The sequence below is a fragment of the Orbicella faveolata genome, unplaced genomic scaffold (genome assembly GCF_042242905.1).
Source record: "Orbicella faveolata isolate gen_17 unplaced genomic scaffold, um_ofav_v1 contig_3, whole genome shotgun sequence".
Lineage (NCBI taxonomy): Eukaryota > Metazoa > Cnidaria > Anthozoa > Scleractinia > Merulinidae > Orbicella > Orbicella faveolata.
Window position 1 is genome coordinate 6,790,310 of NW_028301558.1, and position 23,990 is coordinate 6,814,299.

Here is a 23,990-nt window from a genome sequence, read left to right on the forward strand (position 1 = left end):
CCTGATCTAAACGCATGCGCATTCTTTTATCGTCTAGGCTCTGTGAAATTTTGAAAGTTTGTAAATCTAAGCCTTTTTTTATTTCGGAAGAACACTAACACTATGCTTTTTTAAACAAGGAAAGAACATTTTCGATATTGCAGCAGAATTAATTAAGGAAAATCACTCTCTCTTCCCTCAAATGGGGCGTGTAATTTAATTTGAAAGCCAGGTAAAAACTGATAAGACCAAAAATTCCGTTGGATCCTCAGATAATAAAGAATTGGTTCATGCTTACCGTGCGTATATCGAGTTATGGACACACGCGGGAAGTTTGGAGAGCACGAAAGAAGCGTAAGAGTTGCTCGAGGCGATAGCCGATAGCAACTTCTTGAGTTCTCACAATGCACAGTTCTCACAATGCGCGGTGAAGGAAAACAAGGTCATTAGGAACATAACACGCAGATGAGCAACAGTTGAACGAAAACGCTTAACCTGGTTTCTAAAATTGTCAATGAAAGCTTCGCTAATTATAATGAAAATGTGGTCAAACAAAGTTAAAAATACTCAATGAAAATGTAGACAAACAAAGTCAAAATACTCAAGTTTAAGTAAACATCTTAGCTCGGCAAAAGTCAAAGGCTCGAAGTAGGGTTTGGATCGTTCAGAACAATCTTCACATTGCCGAAACTTAAACAAAAGGAACTTGCACTAAACTCGACGGAAATTTTGCATCTAAATTGAATTTGCACACGTCATGTCATATACGCACGGCAGTGCGTATATAGAGAATTCCTTCATGATGGCTCAGTAGGAATTAGGTAGGACCAGCGCGCGCGCTATGGTATAAAAAAATAAATATTCGATGTTTGGGAAGCAGGCAAGTGTTTCATAATTCATGACAGGCAAGTAGATGGGAAAAACAGAACTTTTATTGTTTCCTGACAAGTTATTCAATAAAGCGAATTGTTCATATGCACAAGTAATATAAACCCATCACCTATTAAGAAAACGTTTTACATCTAATGATCAAATCAGCGATAGATCGGAGTGGCACAAGAGTCTCAGGCTATGGGAAAAAAGCGAACTTAAGTTAGCTTAATTCAAGAATCAAGTGACCAATACCATTTACCATAAACGGCTTTTGTGTTTTAGTGGAGGTTCATGAAATGGCCATAAATCGCAAAGTCCTATCTAAACAGTACGCCAGCACAGAAAAAAATATTGAAGTTCCCAAACGTTTTATGGCTTTTTTGAGAACTTTGGAGATTGGTCGCACTATCCATGTTAGAATAATGTGTATTTGCATATATTTGCCATCAATTAAAGGCTATTCACAACACCACGAAATATGCGCCTTGCTTAAGATAGAGCCACGGAGAGAAATCAAATTGCCAAGTTCAAATGAATATCTGTGCTTAAAGGCCGCCGCACACCAGCCGATTTTTTGTCGGCCGACAAAAAAATCTTCATTTGCCGGCGAGTGTGCGGTGAATTCAGACAAGTCTGCGACAAGATCGGGGTTTGTCGGGCAACACCTGACAGTGCTAGATCTCAAAACGTCTTGTCGGGCCTTTTCGCCTAGTGTGCGGTGGACCAAGACAATTCGTCGGGGGTCGCGCGCGCCTCAACCAATTAGGAAATGTCATGAAAGTCACGTCAGTGGAATAGGCGCCATCTTGATTTTGGATGACTCGGCCCCAAGCCTAGTCGCGACAAAAATTCGGCTGGTGTGCGGCAAGCTGATGGCCCGAAAAATTTTGACCCGATTTGGCCCCGACAAAAATTCTTCAGTTCTGCGACAAAAAGTCGGCTAGTGTGCGGCAGCTTTTGGACTGATAGTTGTAGAGTGGATTTCATTTGCACACGGGCTTTCTTGTAGAAATACTAAACCAAAGATGACTAATAAAATATGCATAAATTAGTGTCAAATGGCCATTTTTGCAGGGGGTCCCCAAAATCTTGAAGGGAATAAAATATTTTGCCCTACTCTTTATGTCATAATCGTTCACTCACCAAACCCAACATTTATGCCAAGTTTGAGCGAAATCGGGGATCTAATCTCTATCACCTCCTGCCTGGTTTTCTCATTGCGCGCGACTGCGTGGGAAAGGAAAACAAGGCGAGCGGAAGAAGGAGAGAGATCTGAGAAAGACCATGTGAATGAGAGAGGGGTTCAGGCCCTTTGTCTCCCCAAGCCCCTCGCCTTTTTTCCCTCTTCAGCGCCGATACGCAGCTCCCCATCTACTGAACAAAAAGCACGGCTGTGCCTGCATTTAACACCCGGAACGTCGCGCGATCTGCATTTTCTTTGTCCGCTGTTTGCTCGTGTTCAGCAACGTTTGACGGATCACTGCTATGAAAATCAAACAAACCATGTTGATCTTCCATTTTAAAAGCCGCTTATGAACGCGGTGACAGGTTACCCAGTGTTCGGTTTAAAACTTAATGGTTACACTTCACCTTGTACCTCCGATGTCTTCCAGTAGAAGACGATAATCTAGACCAGAGTCTCTTTCTTCTAGGCATTTTCAATATGTTCAGATTCGATTTCTCCTAACAAGTTCTCTTGATTTTTCTTTTGGTCCATTAAACATGCTGGACTGCGTTCGTCGCTAGAGGGTACTTCCAGTATTGTGTGAATATTCGTGCTGTCTTCACCCTCGCTGTCGGTGATATCTCCTCTACGGCTCTTACACCTTAGGTCTGTTTCGCGGATGAGTGAGTGATACTCGCATGGTTTTTTTTCCCTTTTAGCGGGCGTCAGTTTGTCGTAGCCAGGCCTTATAACCACTTTACTAGTTGCACTATCAACTGTTTCATTCTCATAACGAGGCTGATAGGACAGATACTCGACAGGACTCACAGATGGCCTTCCAAGGCGGTCGGTGTTTTCGTACGCCAAGTTTCGCAACTCTGATCTACTAGTGGCTCTTTCTTCTTGGGGTGTCCTCAGCTGGAAGGGCAAGGTTTCCAGCGGTATGTCATTATTGCCCGGGCCGTTATTTTCGGCATTTAGCGGAAAAATCCTGCTGAGACGAACCGTTGCATATGGTGCTATTTCTTCTTCATCTGCGCCATCCGGAATATTTGGTTTACGTCGTGCCCCTGGAGGAATGACAAAGTTAAATAAGAATTCTGAAAAGCTGAAGGCAGTGAACCCAATTTTTGTTTGACTTACTGTATTTCTTGAAAAATATAGCAGCCAGTGCTACTACAAGGATGAAAAACACTGATCCGACGGTTGAAACTAAGGTGATTTTGCTGAACGTCAGCCCTAAAAAAACACATAAACCATGGAGAGAAACAGATTATTCATAAAAATAGAGCATAAAGCTTCGGAATTAGACGACTATTATACCACATATACACTGGCCGGGCAAGCTAAGGAGAATACATCACGATATGTAAGCAATTATCAAGTATTAAAGTTACTAGTTTAGAGTCTGGGTCGGGCGTCATGAGGGACGGACGTGTGTTTTAATCCGGAGCGCACTAACCTCCCGAAACCTCGGTAACTATTTTTATTTAAAGTCTTATGGTTGAAGACACCATGCCTACGCCGGCCAAGAAACGTGACCAACGTCCTTCTGATGGAGAGAAAGTATCTCCGGATTCAAAAATTCCTCGGCACAAAGAAGGTGGCCACGCGAGTAATCCGGAGAACATGGCCGGCGGCGGCACTACAAGCTTCTCCAGAGTCTTCTTCCCCCGAGACAAATTCTGACATGAAAGAGATTAAAGAAATGCTTGCAGTTATCCAAGGTCAAATGGCTACAGTTCTGTCGGATAATAGGAAAATACAACGAGACCTCGAAACACTTAAAGAGTCGATGAACATGCAGGACCGCGAGCTTAAACAAACACAGCAACAACTGACGAAAGCGGTCGCTCAGAGCGATTTGCTAAGGAAGGAATTGGATGCTGCTCTTTCCAAACTAGGGAAACAGCAAGAGCAAATCGACAGCATGTGGTGTAAGCAGGACGACCTTGAACAATATTCTCGCAAAAACTCCTTGGAATTGCATGGAATCCCACGCAGTGCATATTCTTCCACCGAAGAGGCGGTGCTCAAGGTGACAAATGCTCTCAATGTCATCGTTCGCCCTGAAGACATCGAAATATCCCATCACATTGGCTCAAGCACAGCGAGGCGATTATAGTAAAATTTGTTAGCCATAAGGTTAACTCCCAAGTCTAAAAAGCACGTACCAGATTAAAGAATGTATCCTTAACTGGCCTCTTTCAAGACTGTTCAGCATCTTCTCGAACCGAATCAAACCCTATACACATGTGTGAAAGTCTAACGGCCTACAGGCGTCATCTCGTTAACATGTTAAACACGAAACGAAGGAACAACGAACTTCTGAGTGTTTGGACGATGGATGGCAAGGTTTTTGTCAAGACGTCTCCGGAAGGCTCGCCAATTAGAATATCCTGCGACGCAGACTTGGACAATCTTTAAACTATTCACTCGTTGAGGGAGAAGCAACAGGCAGCTCGGAAATGGACCATTCAAAATGTGCTCTAAATTGCACGGAAACAGATTCGTTTAAACAGCGTTGACGCTCGCAACACTGAATGTCTACTTTTTGATTTTCATGAAGGACTATGATTTTTTCATGCACCATAGGTAAATTTACGTGTGAAAGCAGTGAAGTACATACATGTGGCATTGGTCTGCCCTTCTCGATTAAAAGGCTGCCCGCTGAGATTCTTTCTCAAGTTGTATGGCACCACCGAAAACGTGTAATTCGTAAATGGCTTTAAACCGCTGACAAGTTTATAATGCACACTTCCTGGTATTACGAAGCTTTCGGCGGTCGTCGAACCAGCGGATGATTCCCAGTAAAAGAAATAATAACCAATCTCGCAATTTCTTTTTTCAGGTGGAAGCCATCTTACTTCAATGGAATAGCTTGTTATCTTGTCTGGTGGAATTGATACCTCCCTAACTGGAGATGGTACTAAATTAAGAGGTAGAAGGGGGAAAAAACGAATTAAGATTCACTGGACAATGAAAATCAGGATATTATCGTATACAAAGACTTAGAACCAGTCGAAAACGGCAATAGGAAATTTTACAGTTGTCTGTTCAGTAACCTGGCCTTTTAATGGCAGCGAGGCTGCAGGTGACCTTGTTTTGATAAAGAGCTCACTGCTTTTGTTGTGTAAATTAAGTAATTCTTACGCTAACCATTGACTATGTATTTAAATGAGGAAAGTGGAGAGGTCTGTGTCAAAGCAAGGTCACCTCCAGCCTCGCTTGTATTTATAGGCCAGGTAACTAAGCACACAACTGTAAAATGGCCTCGTCCCACTGCTTTAAGCTGTACACATTTCACGCTTCACTCTTCACGCTTCACACTTCACGCCTCACACTTCACGCTACACTCTTCACGCTTCACGCTTTACGCTCCTCTCTTCACGCTCCACGCTTCAAGCGTAACGCTTCACGCTTCACGTCGTTTCCCCTCTCCCCCACCCCCCAACCATTACCAAGAAACACGCAATTTAAACACTTAGCGCCTAGTTAGTGGTTACTGAAAACTGTTTCAAACACACTCGCACAATAATCCCACCCAGTCCCAGGGAGAATGAAAGGAAATCACCCCTCCCATGTGGCTCACCTGTCTCGTCAGTCATGACCATTACCCTACTTATCTCTCCTCCGCCAGCGCCCGTGAGAGCCTGGACAGCAACGTCATAGTGTTTGTACGGCTCCAATCCTGACAGTGTAAGGTTTGTGCGGAGACCAGCATCCTTTGGTGAAGGCTCGCCCGTGTCTTCTGTCGGACGGCTAAACACCTAAAAAAAAATTTAACAGGGAAAACCAGTGAACAACACGCTGAACAATTGAACAGGGAAAACCAGTGAACAACAAGCTGAACAATTGAACAGGGAAAACCAGTGAACAACAAACTGAACAATTGAACAGGGAAAACCGGTGAACAACAAGCTGAACAATTGAACAGGGAAAACCAGTGAACAACAAGCCGAACAATTGAACAGGGAAAACCGGTGAACAACAAGCTGAACAATTGAACAGGGAAAACCAGTGAACAACAAGCTGAACAATTGAGCAAGGAAAACCAGTGAACAACAAGCTGAACAACTGAACAGGGAAAACCGGTGAACAACAAGCTAAACAATTGAACAGGGAAAACCGGTGAACAACAAGCTGAACAATTGAACAGGGAAACCGGTGAACAACAAGCTGAACAATTGAACAGGGAAAACCGGTGAACAACAAGCTGAACAATTGAACAGGGAAACCGGTGAACAACAAGCTGAACAATTGAACAGGGAAAACCAGTGAACAACAACCTGAACAAGATTTTATATTAATACTTTTGGTCGCAAGTGCAAAAACAGTTCATAGCCGTGCAATACCAACATATTCCAGCTATACAATATCCTATTTATTGACAGACTGATGGCAAATTATCTACATTAACATGCATTACGGGATGTAGTTTTAATGAACCAATGCAAAAGTATCAGTTGTCCGGTGCATCGTTGCCTACTTCCGTTGCAAGTGGAAACTGTCAATTACCTGCTTCATAACCGTGAGAATTGTCCTTCTCATGTTGAAGATCAGAGGAGACAAATGGCCCTTTGGTAATGGTACTCAACTCTACTTTTTCCGATACGAATAGACAACGACTAAGGCTTCTCTCTTGAGCGGGATACTTCGACCAATTCAGCTGGCCAATAGACATTTTTACTAATTAACAATTACACTATTCGCTCTAGATTTCTAGCTGTCACGTAATAGGTGTCGACGCTGAGGGCCGAATCAACCATCACCTCATAGAAATCAAGAGTGAACAATCTATTCGTTTCATGAATTCTGACTGAATTTCATTCAAAAAAGGATTTCCAAACATTTCCTTAAATCTTGAGTATTGTAACATCACGCGCGGATTGAATTGCCCTTTGAAACTTCCAACTGTTTACACGCGCTAATCAGATTATTGAACATTTTTTAAGTTTTAATGTCGCATAAGGGCCGATTTCCTTTCTTCAGTCCTCTTGGAAATTGAATTGTCCAGTAATGTTGCCAAATCTTCCTCCCAAACATGGAAGAAACGAGAAAACGTCGCAGTTACGTGGACGACATCCAGCCATTACGTACACATGGCTGACAGGGTATGATAGCTCAGCAAATCAGATTGCAGATTTGCATTATTGTACACTCAGATACAATTTTACAATTGAGTAGAAAGAGGTACCACGAGACTCGAGTATCTTGTTCAAGACCTCCTCTCAGTGCCTCCATCTGGGAACCCAACCTACATGCCAATAAGGCATTTAGCTTCAAAGTTTGTCTTGGTTACCTGGTATCCTTTCAAAATGCCATTAATGCTCGCTGGTTTCCTCCACGTGATAAAAATGGACGTTGCGCTTGTGTTCCAAGCTCTTGAATCTTGCGGTTTCGAAGGAACTGGTAACAAAATAATAAGCGAAATTAAAATCCAACTTCAACAGTTTCGGAGCTGCCTAACCAACGAAAAAATTCCGGTTGCAAGCCCTGGACTTATACAACTTCATAAGGAGTTTATTGTGGAAATATATCGTTCGACAGGCACTTTACAGTATTCTTATCCAAAGATGATGACTCAATTACGCGTGCTTAACGTTCACATACATGTACATACCTCCTTCAGCTGTTTTGTAGACTCTGGTGAAAATCGGCCCCAGACCTATTGAGATCCTGGCAGCGAGGGAAACATCATATTCAGAAAATGCAACTGTAGGAGTAAATGCGTAAAAAATATCATCAAGCTGAAGCAATAATTAGTAATTTGTTCTGGCATTTGTTCGGGACCTTACTTTTGTTGTTGTTGTTGTTGTTTTTGTTGTTGTTGTTGGTGGTGGTGGTGTGTTTTGGTTAAAAAAAGGGGCTAGCTTTAGAAGCAAGAAGGCACCATTGAATAAACGCAATGTTTCAATAGTCATCGAAAACAAAAATCATAATACTAATGATGTGGAAAAACCCTCTCCGAACTCCGGTATGCTTTACGCGAAGTCTACCACTTAAGTTTCATAGAGGATTTTGGAGGGGTTGATCAACAGAATTAATTATAATAAGAAATACTGTACATGTACATACAAGTTCAAAGTTACATGTATCTGTTAAATTTATTTAGTCCAATGTACCAGTATATCTCACCTGTTAAACTGTAACAAGTGCAATCAAAATGCAATCCTTAAGACTCGTTACAAAGTTACATTAAAACTCATTGCCACTTACTCAGACTACGAATCTGATACCGGCTCGCACCACCATTCAAGGGAGCACAAGTTACCTCGTGCTCCGCAGAAAGACTCCAGCATAGTCGAAACGTTGTGATAATACCATTCGGCTCCGTGGGCGGCTGCCAGGTCACTTCTAAGGAATTGGTCTTCGAGGTAACATTTACAACGACTGGTTCACCAGGCACTAAAAAAATAAGAAAGCTATCTTAGCAAATAAACAGAAGTTTCAGATAAAGACCCTTACAATCCAAGGTCCTCAGACATGTAACTCCGGTTTGCGTTGTAGCCTAAAGGGACTAGAAGCACTAGTTTGTCATACCTGACAATTTGCTGGCACCGGTACACGATATATACCTGGGTGAAGAAAGAACTTGCCAGGGTATATACTCGTCCCTTACAACGCAAAGTGCCGACTCTGGGCAGGATTCGAAGCAGGACTGCTCGATCACGAGTCTGTATTAACCATTCCGCACAAACGATAAAAAGTCATCAAATCGCAAGCTCCTTCAATCAAGGAAACCACAGTCAAGCAGATTGGTGTAAAGTTCTGCTATGATGTAGAACAAAATGCCGACATCAAACACCAGTAACTTATGCTAAACGACATTTATAAATTTCATTGCTTAAATTTCGCGAACCTCTTAACAATCGCGAATTGGGAGGTAAATGACAGATTGGCAGACACTATCCCGAGTTCGAGTAGCCAATCAGAAAGCATAGAAAAACACTGTCCACTGTTTTGGTATATACTAATTAAATTGATCAAGGATTTAGTAAAAAAGTTGGGCTGACAACGGTCTAAAACCTGTTTTTTACACCGAAATTTGGCTTGGTTTTGGAAACATTGCTGACCTTCTCTATATTATTCATAACCTATCCTCTGATTTACGGCCTCGATGATTTTTACACGTAAGGTCAAAAGATCAAAGCTTATACAGAGAGCTTGTGACGCACGTTTAGATTCTTGAAACTCAACCACTATCACCGTGAAGGTCGCAACACACTTACCGTCTTCAGAAGTGGTATTCCTTACATTATCTACACTAGGCGGGCCGACACCAATCTTGTTAACCGCCTGAACAGAGAAGGAATAATTGGTGTATTTCTTTAGATTTCTCACAACGATCTGCGTAGCATTGTTGGTGGTGTTGATGGACGATTTGCTCTCAAGGGAGCTGTATTTCACGATGTAATGTGTGATGACTCCATTCCTGTCCAGTTCACTCGGAGGGCTCCATTCAACCAGAATTGAGGTTGGTGACATTGTAAGTGCTTTAACATTCAGAGGAGGACCAGAGGGCTCTAGAGACAAGACGAATAAAACAATTATTTAAGCAAATCTCTTCTTTTATGTGAGCAACAGAGTGTTTGTAAACATCTTTATCTCAAGTTGCCTTGATGCTAATTACGTGCAGCGTTTTCAAGATCTTGCCCCGCGAGCGAGGTGTCAGTATAGACTCTAGGTGTTGCCTGGTTAGGCACTGAATATTCTTTCCGGCTAAGTAAAGCTTGAACTGCCACGCCGCTGTGGTGAAATCCAACGGTCTATCTATAGGTGCATTAGCATTTAGTTTAAGGGGGAAAAATATTGCCACTGCCTGTATAAGAATGACCCTTTCCAGTAGGGAAAAAAGTCACTCAACATATACAAATACTTAGTCTTTTATGTGGTATGAATTGCATCGATGCAAACTGACAGCATCGTTCTTAATGTTTTCCGAGGGAAAAGGCCTCGCTAAAACTGAACATGGGTTTTGAATGAGGTACAGCAGTTTAAATATCAGTTTCACCAAAAAAAAAAAAATTGCCCAGCAGTATAAATATCAGTTTCAGTAAAAAAAAAAAAAAATTGCCCATATTGCCGGCCAGGCAAGAAGCGAGTATTGTAAACAATGAAAGTTTCACCTGCTGAGCGTATAGTTTCAGTAGCATTGTATGCCTGTAACATGAGGGTGTAAGTGAGAAATTCCTGGAGCCCTGCCACAGTATGCTCCAATGAAGGACCGTTGTATGCCAAACGTTTGGTACCAACTCCCTCGCTGCTCAGCCAGTAGTACAACCTGTAATTGATCTCGCCATTTGGGTAAAGCGGCGTTTGCCATGTCACTTTGATGGCTGCGGAGTTGATTGTCTTGGCGACAATATTCACGGGAGGTGAAGGCGCTAGAACAACATGAAGAGATGGTTAAGCAATGAATTTTCGCTGTACGCTGTATACGTCTGGGAGTTTACTTGACTGTAAAGAGTCTGAGTTCTTTACCAGTGAAACTAAGCATATGAGACTAAGCATTCTAAACATTCTTGTCGCCTCCGCAGTCGTCACGTGGATAGGCGAAAAGAAGTACTTAATGACACGAATAACAACAACAACAATTTAAACAAAAAAAAAAACAAAACAAAACAAAACTTGTTTTTAGTATTTCTTTCATTTTAAAGAATTCATCATGCAGGTAAGAAATATTTGGAAGGCTAGTAAGAGTAACTCTGGGAAAATTGATATTCTTTGCACTCTGGAACCAAATACAAAACCTGGTCTGCTTTGACATAGTCTTACCGCTTTTTGCACTGGTTACATTTCATCTTAATCTGATTGCACTCACTCTATGGCTTCCTTAGTTATTTTGGGTCTAAACTGTTGCTTTTAAAATCACTTACAGTCTGCAAATGTTGTTTTATACAAATCTAAGCCCTTTAGAGAAGGTACATGTAATAAACACTTGGCTGACTAAACATTAGCCTAAAAACACTAGGGAATGGTAACCTGGCAGTTTTTGACCATCTCCAACGTATAGTGTATAGTTTAACAATGCAATATGATTAAATCTAGACGAACAAAAGAAAACCAAAAGTTACATTCCAAAATTACAGCGAAAAGTCGGTCGCCACTAACAGGCCCTAACATTTATACTAACGCAACATTTACGAGAAGTTAAAGTTTGCCGATTTTAGTTATTCGCCTCTTCAGAAATCCCGACCCCAATTTGCAGTTTAATGCGACCAAAAACATGACAGATGTAGTAAAAAAGGTCTCTTATACCTGCTTCAAAAGTTCTGCTGATAACAGGACTACTGTAAGGGCCCACCCCTTCGTCATTAACTGCCTGCACCTCGAATTTGTAATTAGTGTACGCCTGTAAACCAGTAATTAACAACGTTGTTAAATTATTCTTCGTGTTTATCGTCGTGTGCCAAAAAGGATCGTCGCCGCGTATTTTAATATTGTAGCGTCTTATTTCTCCATTCTGTTGATCTACGCTTGGAGGCAGCCAGTAGAGAATGATGGATGAAGATGTCTTGGTTATGGCACGCACATTCTGTGGAGGACCTGAAGGGTCTGGAGAAAAAAAGAAGACATTTTTTTAGTACGATATCAAACATGAAAGATGGTGCCTCGTCACATTTCCAAATACAGTAGAACCTCCACTAAGGCCACCTCCCTATAACGCACACCTCTCTACAATATTTTGACTGTGTTAGGTATTTCTATGCTACAATATGCATTATTTTAAATACAAAAATGTCGTACCACGAAAAAAAACAGGTGCCATATTACTAGAGCTCCCACAAGTACCGTAAATCCTCAAATTAGCGCCTGGGGCGCTTATTTCAAATTTAGGAGAAGACGAGGGGCCATCATGGCCTGACATGATCATTTTTTAATACGTCATCTGCGCTAAATAACAACATGCCAGTGTTTAGCGACATAGAAAGCTGATCCTAAAGTATTGCGGCACCGTTAGTACTTGACCTGTTCAATGTGTTCACTTAACGTGTCCACAAACTGAAACAATGTACAAATCTAAAACTACATGACAAAAACTATACATCTTTTGTTGTCTCATTACTCGTCCACAAAATGGGAGGAGGGTGGGGGGGGGGGAAGGTGCTAATTCGAGGATTTACGGTATTCTGTTGTGAATCATTAGCTATAATGTTAGCAGTTTTCAAAATTGTTATTTAAATTGTTAATTTGGAAGGGAACGCTTGATAAACCAGTTTTTGATGCCACCATCTCGGATTGTAACTGGATGCTTGACGGGTAGGGGGTTCAGCAATTTTCCCTCACCCCAAGCCTCCACAGTTACCAAATCCAAGATGGTGGCCTAATACGAAAATGTGCATTCGTGCACCCAAAATACACATGCTATGTAGGCTAGCTAAAAGCCTCACTTATAGCCTTCTGGCAAAGCTTGCACCAGGGAATCAGGCTGCCTACTTGAAATCTTACTGAATCGAGTGACGTTGAGAAGAAAATGATACCAAGTAGCAGTCACTGGTGAAGGTCTTATATCTCTCATATATCACATGGTACAAAAGGGCCTGAGTGAGTGGGTTAGGTTGAATAATAAATATATGATATTTAATAGCAATGTAATACGTGAGCAGTCAGCAGACCAGAGAGTTGGCTGTTAAATAACTGTTTTTAGAATGAAAGCAATATTGCTACAATTAATTGATCACAATGTGTATCTAGAGTGATTAATTACCAATCCAGTAGATGGTAGTTAGGTATCATTGTAACCAAATGCAAAGAAACCAGTAATAAAACGTTTTCTCCTTGAGGGTTGTTGCAAATGAGTTGTGTACAACATCTTAGTTTATTCACCTGATTTTTTCATTTCTTGATTTTAGTAGTTTAAGTTGAGCTACAATTTGAGTTCTCATTTTTGAGATTAAACTCAAGATCTTTCCTGAACAACTGCCTCTCTGCACTGGCCACTTTACTCTGCCTGAGTGTGGCCAAAGTTCAACTGTAGTTCAGCAGCACACCAGTGTATGAGTTTCTGAGTGACATGTCAATGTTCAAACTCTGGTTATGGGTGGGCAAAGACTTCAGGTTGATCACATGTAGACCCACCTTCCTCTTTCATGCTTTGTGGCCATTTACTTTTGCTTTGATCTGATTGGCTCAATAATCCTCTTGAATTGGTAAACTATTGTATGTTTCCATGCACTGAAGATAGAAATAATGATTGAATAAATTGGGTAATACAATGTAACTTGACACACTGCAACCAGTGTTCAAGCCATTGTCTGTGTCAAGATATGAAAAATGTACTTTGGTATTATTAAGCTTCAGGAAAATAAGGCTTTCATATCAGAGGGGCACTATTATTAAAATGCCTTTATTTGTTAAATAAAAATGTTGTTGAATCCATAAGAACCGTACTCAACAGAAAAAAAAAAAAATGTATTTCTTGTTTTACATTAAAGGACCAAACTCCTCCCCTGCCCTTTCCTTGAAGAAAGTGTCTCTTAACTGCGCCCCCCCCTCCTTTGAAGATTCTTCTTCACCCCTTCCCTTCTCACTTCCCTGCCACTGACTATGACCCAAACATGAATTAATTGCTGACTGCCAGGGAAACGATGCCACCTCCGATTGTGAAGGTGGGGGTGGAGGGCACATTAAAACCAGGGTGTAAGTTCTAATAAATTATAGACAACATTGCTTGAAAGTCCATTTAGCCAATCATTGAATAGACCATATTCGTATCTCGGTATTGGACTAGAACTAGCCTGGAACTTAGACTAACGCGGGGAGTCTTTTCAAATGCAGTTCTGTTTTTCTTGTATTTATATCATCTTGAGAATATTTCTTAGCCTTTTCAGCTTCAAGAAAATCAGTCATTCGAGGGCGGCCTTCGCTTTCCTCCAAGGCAACCCGTGAAATTGCATGTCCCAAAACAAATGTTAATTTCTTTGCATTTAAATCGACGGTTTCTTCCTGTAAAATGATAGTACGAGTCACTGGATCAATGGCTTGTACCCGTACTGCTTTCCTACTGTTGGCCGAGAGAAGAACACTGATCTTTTTGTCCACAAATTCCCATAAAGCGATACTTGAAAGAGTGGACCAACTATCTCCGTCCTCGTCCGCCATCATCCTCGTCCCCAGGGTCTCCTCCTCCACGATTTTGAAAATGGCGGCGAACAATGGAAGACCCTGGTGAAGACTGGGTCACGTGGTACAAAATCTCCCAAAAACCCAAAAAACTGTTTTGTGGCGGTGTCACAGTGATTTGGATATGCCCGTTGTTTGGGTACCCCCGTACCCAAATCACTAGTGTTTTGGATGCCCATAACAGTGAAAGCGTAAAACTGGGGCAAGTGAAATCATCCACAATTCTGCTCAAAACCCATTTATCTTCTTACGAAGCTTTGTCTCAATAAATTAAAGCATTCTTTTGCTTTATATAAACACAATACGTCGCTTGAAATAGTCGCAATTCCTAACAGACTGTCTTATCCGAGTCCGGCAGTTATAACGACATACAAAACCCGATTCACGCGCTAAAGATCCTTGTACAAACATGTGCTTGGTGCCTATCGATAACCCTTGAAATGCACGTTATTTTAAACTAAAAAGGCGCTTTTTAAACCTCGGATAGTGCGGTGATTGAATTTAATCAATATGCGAACGAACACACTGAGATGCGGCCGTCACGCAATATTGAGGTCTCAAGCTGTGACTGACCTCTCTGTATGTTGCCAGTCAGAAATAAACTTTGTCTTAATTAGACTTGTGTGTCGCTCTTTCCTTGACCATCCCTCCTAGTAGATTTTGCCGGCGAACAATTCTCTTTGCCATTAAAGGAGTGTTTTGTTTCGGAGACAAAACCAAAATAAATCTAAACAAAGTGGACAAGGCTAATCTTTGGATATAGGGGAACAAATAGAAGTAGGATACCCAAATCCTTAGACTTTCGAAAAGTCCTTCATCTTGTTTATTCAGTACCCGCAGGTCTTCTCGAGTTAGTTTTAAGTCCTTGGGACTCGGAAATATTGTCCAAGCTCTTGGAAATCAAGCCTAAGAAGTTGGAAATAAAATGTTTGCGCAGCCCGATCTCTACTTTTTTCCAGTGTCGGAGTAAGTTTAACAGGTGCTATATTTCGGCCACCATGGACATAAACTAGCTTTCGATTATTTTTCGCTCGCCAATTTTACTGAAGGACAAGGTCTTTGCGAGTTAGTTTCAAGTCCCCTGGGACTCGGAAATATCGTCCAAGCTCTTGGAAATTAAGCCGAAGTTGGTGAAAATCAAGGTGTGCACAGCCCGGTCTCTGCTTCTTTCCAGTGTCTGAATAAGTCCAACAGGAGCTATATTTCGGGCCACCATGCGTATAACCAAGCTTTCGATTATTTTTTCTTTGTCGATTTCAGTGAAGGACAAGGCTTTTGCGAGTTAGTTTGAAGTCCCTGGAACTCGGAGATATCGTCCAAGCTCTTGGAAATTAAGTCTCTGCTTGGTCTCTGCTTCTTTCCAGTGTTTGAGTAAGCTATATTTCGGCCAGCATGCACATAACTAAGCTTTCGATTATGTTTCGCTTGTCAATTTCACTGAAGGACAAGATGTGAATTTCATCATAGTGGCGCTTAAATCAAGGGTCTCGGATTGGCGTTTAAATTTTACTTGCCCGCGAGGTAAAAGGCAGGGAACCAGGTCTTCTTAACCCTTTAAAAGTAAATTTGACAGCCTTCGTCTCACCAAGGTGGCAAGGAACATCAGGCTGCTAGGCGTGCAGCTGCTAGGCGTGCACGAACAGTCCACATCGAAAGCATAAATTAAGCCCAGCCTGCGCCGAAATTTGTGTTTAATAATATTAAATTCGCCTCAAATTTGAAATGGGACTAAAGATATAGAATTTTCTCCATATAACACCAGAGAAGACTTGATGTCGTAGTCAATTTGAATTTGAGTTGCAAAAAGGAAAAAATCACTAAATTCCATGAGATACACAGTTCGAATAAAATCTTGTACATATTTTAAAATGTTCCCTTTCGTTCGTTCGTCAAGCTCATATACGAAACTCCTGTAAAAGATGTCCGTATTTGCTATACACTATGGGTACCATTAACACCACAATCTCTTTTATGATAGCGAAAAAACTACCCATGATATCTGTTATATACGTATCCAATAGCGACGTCTTTAGGCAGCGACTACAACAACTGAATTTATCATTTGCTTTTGAATTATCTGTTCTTTTAAGACGGCAGTTCTCGCAGATAACGGGTAGCTGATCTCCAACGAGGTATGTTTGCTTGACAATTGTTCGTGAGTTCTCATTGTCATGCTTTGATAGCAAACAAGGCCGATATACTCTTCAAGTGTCAAGACGCACACAGGTCCCAGTCCCTCTCGCCTTAGCCCCTTTCCAGTGCTTATGACGTAGCTTTGTTCGGTATTGCACGGACCAGGGCCATTAATTAGAGTGAGGGTCCACGTTTCATCAAAAGGATGAAACCACGTGAGCAGATACCCTGTTTCGGAATCAAAGATCAAAATGTGGCCACTCGCGATCCCCACCCACAATGAGTCGGGCGTGGGCTCAACGCAGGTAATACACACAGCGGCGTCACCGCTATCCTTGCGTGCCTCTTCTTCAGTGGAATCTGCGCCGAGGCTCTTCAGGATAGCTAAGCGGTCGATGTTGAAGAGATTCTGTCTGGTTTCGACCTCCCATTTGCTGAGGACAGATCTGCAAACGGACAGAACGCCTTGCTCGTCAAGACAAACCTTGAAGAGGGAGACCTGGGTCTGAGGGTTGTTCTCCATTCCTCTGGGGCCACCGTACCACATGGCGTCAATGTCGAACGCTTCCATTTCGCCGGGTTTCGTAAAATATCTGAAAATATACCGACTGGTTGATACCCAGAGTTTATCCTGTGCGACAGTCAGTGACAGAATTCGGTGGCGTCCCACTTTGAAGCTGCATAATGTACGCTTTTTGTCGCTTTTCTTCATTTCTGTTTTCAGGACGCAGCGCACTTTGCCATCGCTCAGTCCAACAAATATATACTTATCATTCGACGACACGCAAGTGATCTGCTCGTCAAATGGCATGGATGTCACGTACTTAAAACGCAGTTCACTTGAGCTAGCATAAACATAGATCAAGTCCGCGGGGCCGCGAACGGCGATTAACAGGTAAGGCTTCATAAAATGCATGCACTGGATCTGAAAGGCAAGAGGCTGCTGTTGTTCGGTTTCAATAGAAAACGAGAACTTCATATCCAGCGTGCGACCATCGTAGATAAAAATTCGGTTTCCTGAGTGGTCATCACACGCCAGCCACAGATCGCAGAATTCTGGCACCAGACAGGCATGCCGCACAGATTGCTGCTGAGGGTTAACGGCCTGCTTAGCTAGCAAACACTGGAAAGCTGGGTGACGGACTTGCTCAGCTATCTGGGAAGACGTCGGTCGTTTCATCGGGCTATCCGACCAGCAACGAAGCATGAGTCGGAAGACCGAAGTCGACACCGGAACCTCCCGCCACTTCGGACGCTCGCCGGCGATCACAGCAGCGTTGATTTTAGGTTCGGAATCGTATTCTTCAAACGGAACTGACCGAGTAATGATTTGGTACAAAAGGATCGCATACGAATACACGTCCACTTGAGATGTGTACTCCTCTTTGTTTGCGCACTCCAGCATCTCGGGCGCGTGGTTACCGCATGAGCCCGCACACGAGATGAGACCGCGTGTCGTCAATCCGTCCGGTAAATTCGGACCAGACAGTTACATCGACTAAGGAGCTTATTCCCCCGCCAAGTATCCCGACAAGAAAAAAGGAAAAAAAACCCAAAGAGAAAGCGGCTCGCAAGAAACTGAAACTGGATATCCCCAAGAGAGAAGGTAAACTACAATATACGTTAGACCGATGGCTCTTCAAAACACGCTCTCGTGTACGTTTCAAAGAACGCGTACTCCTCAAAGAGATCACACCAGACTCCGTAAGTTGGACCACTGTACCTCTCAAAGGCTTCTCCGAACCATGGAGTGCCTTTTCACGGAAACGTCAAGAAGTCAAAAGTGAAATGAAACGTAAACATTACTGGCGAAGACAAAGACCGACTCCCAAAAATGTGGGAAAAACCACGCACATCCTGGAAAGACTGCTACGAGAAAACACTCGATTGGGATACTAACTCTTTTTTCATTTCCTCATAGACTCACATCCACCCTCCATTCAAGGCGGACTCATGTCATTAGTAGGACTCGGCAAGTTCAAGAAAGACAATGTCGTAGAGCTGCCACCAGAAGTGGACAACAAAAGGGAATTCACCGAAGTGCAAGTGTTGGAGGAGTTTAACCCCGATCAGTTCTTGGACCAACTGAAAAAACAAGATCACATGTGCCCACGTTGTTGGGTACCCATGCAATTCGGGAGTGTGCAAACCCCCGACGGTAGTACCTGGGAGTATTACCGATGCCCCTCTCCCAGATTCTTCACCAAGTGTTATGTGACCTGCGGAGCCCGTGAAGTGAGCGCCTACTTGCAACGCGTCGCCGACCAGACCCACCCCTGCTACAAGAAAATAGACCCAACCCGTTTCCGTTGTCTGTGCAACAAGTCCCTGGTATTGGCCACCTCCCACTTGGTCAACAACCCAGGCCGACTCTATCTCAAGTGCCCCAAGCGCACCTGCAAGTTTTTTCAATGGATCGACTAACCACCCCGAGGGATCGCCGAAGCCCGCCTGATCAACGGACAAATATCCGAAGACATAGTTTCTCAAATGTGAAACATTTTTTCACATTAGACAGCTTATCGTCAGCATTGATCATTACATTTTTTGTTAAAACACTTCATAATAAAACAAATTTAATCACATTGATATTACGTTTCAGTGTCAAATGCGACCTTAGGGTTTGCGCACGCGCACCTCGTCAGCCTTTTTTAGCGCACGCGCACCCATGTAACCCCTCAAATCAACCAGCCTTTTTAGCGCACGCGCACCCATGTAACCCCCCAAATCAGCCACGTCAGCCTTTTTTAGCGCACGCGCACCCATGTAACCCCCCAAATCAACCACGCCACGAGCCACTGACGCCCATGTAACCCCCAAATCAACCCTTGTAGCGCGCGCGAGCCGCTGACGCCCATGTAACCCCCCTTATTAAATCCATTTTGAAATCACTGGTTATCCTTGCAATCTGATTGGCTCTCAATGGTGCGATTTATTCACGAATCGCACTATTTTTTGCTCTAAATCGCATCTTTTTCTCAGCCATTGAGAATGGGACAGTAAAGCAAAACAATCAGTCAGATTTCAATATTAGTTCAAAGTAAACAATAAAATTTCAGGAAAATGAGAGGCAAAAAGCCATTGTGTGGAGAATTTAGCAACTACTATTGCCAAAACTTTGTTGTTCTTGTTGTTTTTTTTCCAAAAAAATTGACGAATGTAATTAATTACAGTTTCTAAATGACGATTATGAGCTCCTTCAGGCTGAACACCTACTTTAATGGAAGTTCCCAACTTTCAGTGTCCATTTTGACGAATATTTTGGCGATTTTTCTTCAACATCTGCTCAAAATCCGTATGATACCGAGTCCAGTAAAGTATAAACAAACGAAAACCACACAACAACAAATTCAGGGCCATTTCAAGAAGGTAGATGTTTCCTGGTTTCCGGTAGTTTCAAACGAAGCAACAAAAGAGCTCAACTCTGTCGCTGTGAATAAACATAGTCAAAATACGCCCCGCGCCACAAAACAGTGAATGAATGAACGTCTTACGAAGCTGGTGCTAGTCCCGCCATCTTGGAAATATCTTGAAACAAATGGCGCCGCAAGAACTTGACAAGGTCTTGAGTATTGAGTCCTTCGCCGAGGTCACAAAAAGAAACGGAGATGATAACGAGCTGGACTCCCTTAAAATCATGCCATTAAACCGTATGAAAGAAAACAAAACGTACCATCCACTGCATCGTGCCCTCGAGTTTCACAACTCAAAAGAAATCCATCGTAGAATTACGCAGGATGCACCTTCAAATTCCTTCTCCTAAGACAATGAAAAGTCTCAGCCTCAACCACAGAAGAAAAAAAAGCCCTTCCATCATTGATTCAGGCGACGAGAATTGAACTCTTATACCTGAAGTAGACTATTTTCGTTCTCACTTCAAAACCGCTTGTTTCTTTGTCATGCTCGGATGAGGTTTCGTCACATGACATCGTTTTGCATACTAAATGAGACGTAAAGGCGTTTCCGGTTCCGCTTTTTTTTTTTAACAAACCGGCTACTGGAACAATACATCAAAAATCTAAAAATTAAGGCGATAAAATTGTGCGATTTCAAAATGGATCTAATAGAGTGGCAATTGAACTGAGTGGAGTGCAATTTTGGTCTGAAATCATACTTGCGATTTCAAATCGAACTCGCGCTGCGCGCTCGTTCGATTTTGAAATCACGCGTATGATTTCAGACCAAATTGCACTCCACTCAGTTCAATTACCATTATAAATCAACCCTTTTAGCGCGCGAGCCGCCAGCCATTAAAATCCACACCCCACAAACCCAATAAACCGTAAGTATCCGCTGGACACAGTTTCACCACCCCTCTGCGGCACCAACGGCGGTTTGACAAACTTCCTGTCTTGCCTTATTTGGACACACCGGAAGTGTGACGTCACACATTTCGACTAATAACCGCTAACGTGCAGACGAATCAGCCAAATGCTGCAATCTGATTGGTCGAGAGCGCGCCACGTCATTTTTTGCTGGCTCCTGATTGGCTACGGCGCCTATAGGAGTGCTTTACTACTAGCGTGTTTACTCTCAGGCAATTGTATGGAAACCAGCTCACTACTCAGAGTCTCATCTTCCAGATCCTTAAACATAAGGGTGGAAGAAGATCGCTGATAAAAATCTTCAACCACTCCTAATGACACAAGATCCGATTCCGAAAGCCTGCCAGGAAATAATCTCATGCTCATGCTCTACTGGATGTACAAATCTCCGCTGTAGTTGCAAGAACGCTAAATTGTTTTGTACCAGTGTTTGTGGGTGCAAATCGAACAATGTCAATATACATTCGAGTAAAAACACCGACACCAAATGAACTCAGTGATGTATTTCACTATAGAACATGATGTGCGTACCTTTATTGACAACAAAGTCATCAAGTTAAGGTTTGAAAAATAACCCTTTGGAATGAATTTTTCCGATATTTATCCGCAACAGAAGGCATAGTCTTTAAATTGGTTTATGAGGCAAAGCCACACGCATTATCATTTACTTTAAGGCAAATGTATAAATGAGTATTTACTCATAGGGAAACTTCTAAGTAATACGCTTGTATTTTAGAACAAAATGAAACCATCCTACTCGGTGAGGGTATACGTACAGATTGACACTCATAAGGATCTGCAGTAAGTTCCAGCTATTAGCCCCAGGCTTAATTGTTTACCCACAATTGAACAACTAATAAAGCCAGCAGAGCGTAAGGTGTGTTTTCATTCAATACTCAACTTTTGTGACCTTTTGGGCAGGAATTAACAATTAAGTAAATATATGGCTAAATGTGACGTCACATGTTGCTTTGAATGTATTCTGCAATGTAATCGAACTAATTTAACTGGAATTAGGCGGGAGGCAACTTATGTGGTATTCTGAGGTGCAAATATAAAGCAGACGGCTAAGTATGTAACTTATTTTGCAAAGTTAACACCACGATCACGTCATTTTCAATGTCATTTTTGTGACGTCATTTAGAGGCTGAAGATGGCAAAAAAAATTTTGGTAACAAGCATTTTCGTTTTCAACACGACAAATTACTTTAAAAAATTCCTGTTACCAACTTTTACCAAGAAATGCCTCATAACTTTCAAATTCTGTGAAAGTCGTCTAGTCTATAAGATATTTTTTGTTAATTATTAGCCAACACGCCAATGGATGTTTTTTGTTTTAATTTGTTTGTTTTGTCCCCTGAATCGAAAATTACAAATTCCTATTTGTTGTTCCCGTGTTATTTGTTCTAAACTTGACATACAGGGTAATGGTTTCGGTATGACATTTCGAATTTCGACTCGGCCGATTGAAGTGTTGCGATATTTGGCGACTTTATTTGGAACCCCCCCAATGTCCCTCACCCACAACATTTCTCTTTCACTCAAACTTCCACTCGTGTTAATATGACTCGATAGAAACACTGTACATGTTTGCTATTTCTTAAATAAAACTCATGGCGTTGCGTTCATAGATTTGTGTGACAACTATAAACTATAAAATAAATGAAGTAAACCAAGAACTCTCGCTTACCATTCGTATGAGTGTTGCCTGCTGTTACTACAACCACGAGGAACCCAATCATCAAACACGACGATAGAGCTCTGAATTGCTGATCAGCCATTTTGTGTGTTCCTGTCTGACAACTGAGGATTAAAGAAAACGTGATAGAAATCTTTGGATTTCCTTGGGGCCTCACCGTAAGGTCATATGAGTGACGTTACCACATATCAAGTTTAATCAAACCATTTTCCGCATAATTGTGAAATATATAGGGCACATCCGCACTGGCAAAAATGTTGTTTATTTAGACATGTTTTCTACTATCACCAACGCTTTACAAGTGCGGATGGTTTGTCGCAATTTTAATGGCACATGTTGTCCTAAGCGAACAAATCTTCAAACCAACGCACCGCCGACAAAATTTTCCCAAGTACAGCCATTTTTACTGATGCATGATGAATCGTGGTTGGAACAAACTGCCCTCCATTCTTGTGGCTTCCGGTGACACAGCCATACGATGGAACGTCCCTCAATTTTCTTTCGAAGAAAACGATTTTGTTTCAAAAATGGCCTGACCTTTCAGTCGGCGTACCAGTCACGCTTTCAACAACCGGAAAACGCTGAAGAACACATTTGAGTAGTAAAAATAAATGAAACAGTTGGAATGCTGATATGGATAGATCTGACAAAAATTGTCCCGACAAAATTTGTCCTTTGATTTTGTCCGAGAAAATTGTTAATGTTAACAATCAAGTAAAGCTGAAGTACACATTGGAAGAGTATAAAAAATTAGAGCAAAATAGTTGGAATGCGGACATGGGTAAATGTCACAAAAATTGACCCGACAAAATTTGTCCTTAGATCGATTTTTTTCTATGATTATTCTTAATTTGTCCACTAGTGTGGATAGGCCCATTCAGAACAATTCCCTTTCTTCTCATTTGTGCAAAAAGAGCTCGCTGTTTCCTAAAGTAGCTCTCCTCATCTCCTATTTAAACTTGCTTTCTATTTCAACATTGACTAGATCCCGAGGCTATTCAGTTATGGCTCGTCAGATCAAGTTTCCTGTTTTGTCATTCAGTCTGTGTTCATTCATAGCCTCAGCCTCATCTTTAGTTATGAAACAGCTTCAAAATGTTGGCTTACCTTTCTCTTCGAATTCTCGACCTATTCTATGATCTTCGATTCCTTTCTCTTTCATATAGTGAAAACGTCTTTCGCATCGAAATAATGATATTTCTAGCCTGCGAACGCAGTTGCATTGTCTTCAAAGACAAGCGACAGCCGGAAATAGTCTGCGTTAAGTTCGCAGGCTATGATATTTCTGGAAAGTTCTGGGACCTAACTGAACATCCGCTTCAGCAAGATTTTGGTTTGGTGCCCCTGAATATCATTCATCTCTCACCCTCTGCCAAATCCCCAGGGAGCTAGTAGGCTGCCCACATTTCAGGCTAGCGCCCAGTTTCATCGTAGATCTTTGCACCCCGTTCCAATACTGACTACGTAATTGAATGTAATTCAGATGCCGCGGTTGTGAACAGCGATTTTTTAGCTGCTATTAGTCCAGGTATAATTTCGTCTCTTCAAAATTGTATTCAGAAATATTCAAAGAAAGAGCAGATGAAGAAAGACTTTATAGCCATCGCCGGTTTTCCTTGATATACCTTTCGGTACTAATTTTTTATGTGAAACTCCGTCGTTTTCTTGACACTGGACACGTTCACTCCCA

General features: G+C 42.0%; 1 protein-coding gene and 1 pseudogene across 1 annotated transcript; one reads left to right on the forward strand and one right to left on the reverse strand.

Annotated features, from left to right (window-relative positions):
* Window positions 1-893: 893 nt before the first annotated feature.
* On the reverse strand, window positions 894-22,403 carry LOC110040494 (netrin receptor unc-40-like). Its single transcript, XM_089297708.1, has 11 exons — window positions 22,292-22,403; window positions 11,279-11,575; window positions 10,147-10,404; window positions 9,250-9,543; window positions 8,237-8,425; window positions 7,641-7,733; window positions 7,320-7,426; window positions 5,610-5,787; window positions 4,647-4,946; window positions 3,161-3,256; window positions 894-3,087 (listed from the first exon to the last, which is right to left on the reverse strand). The coding sequence occupies exons 1-11, from the start codon at window positions 22,380-22,382 to the stop codon at window positions 2,501-2,503; spliced, it is 2,490 nt and encodes an 829-aa protein (XP_089153834.1). The 5' UTR covers window positions 22,383-22,403; the 3' UTR covers window positions 894-2,500.
* On the forward strand, window positions 3,276-4,444 carry LOC149106198 (uncharacterized; annotated as a pseudogene).
* Window positions 22,404-23,990: the final 1,587 nt, after the last annotated feature.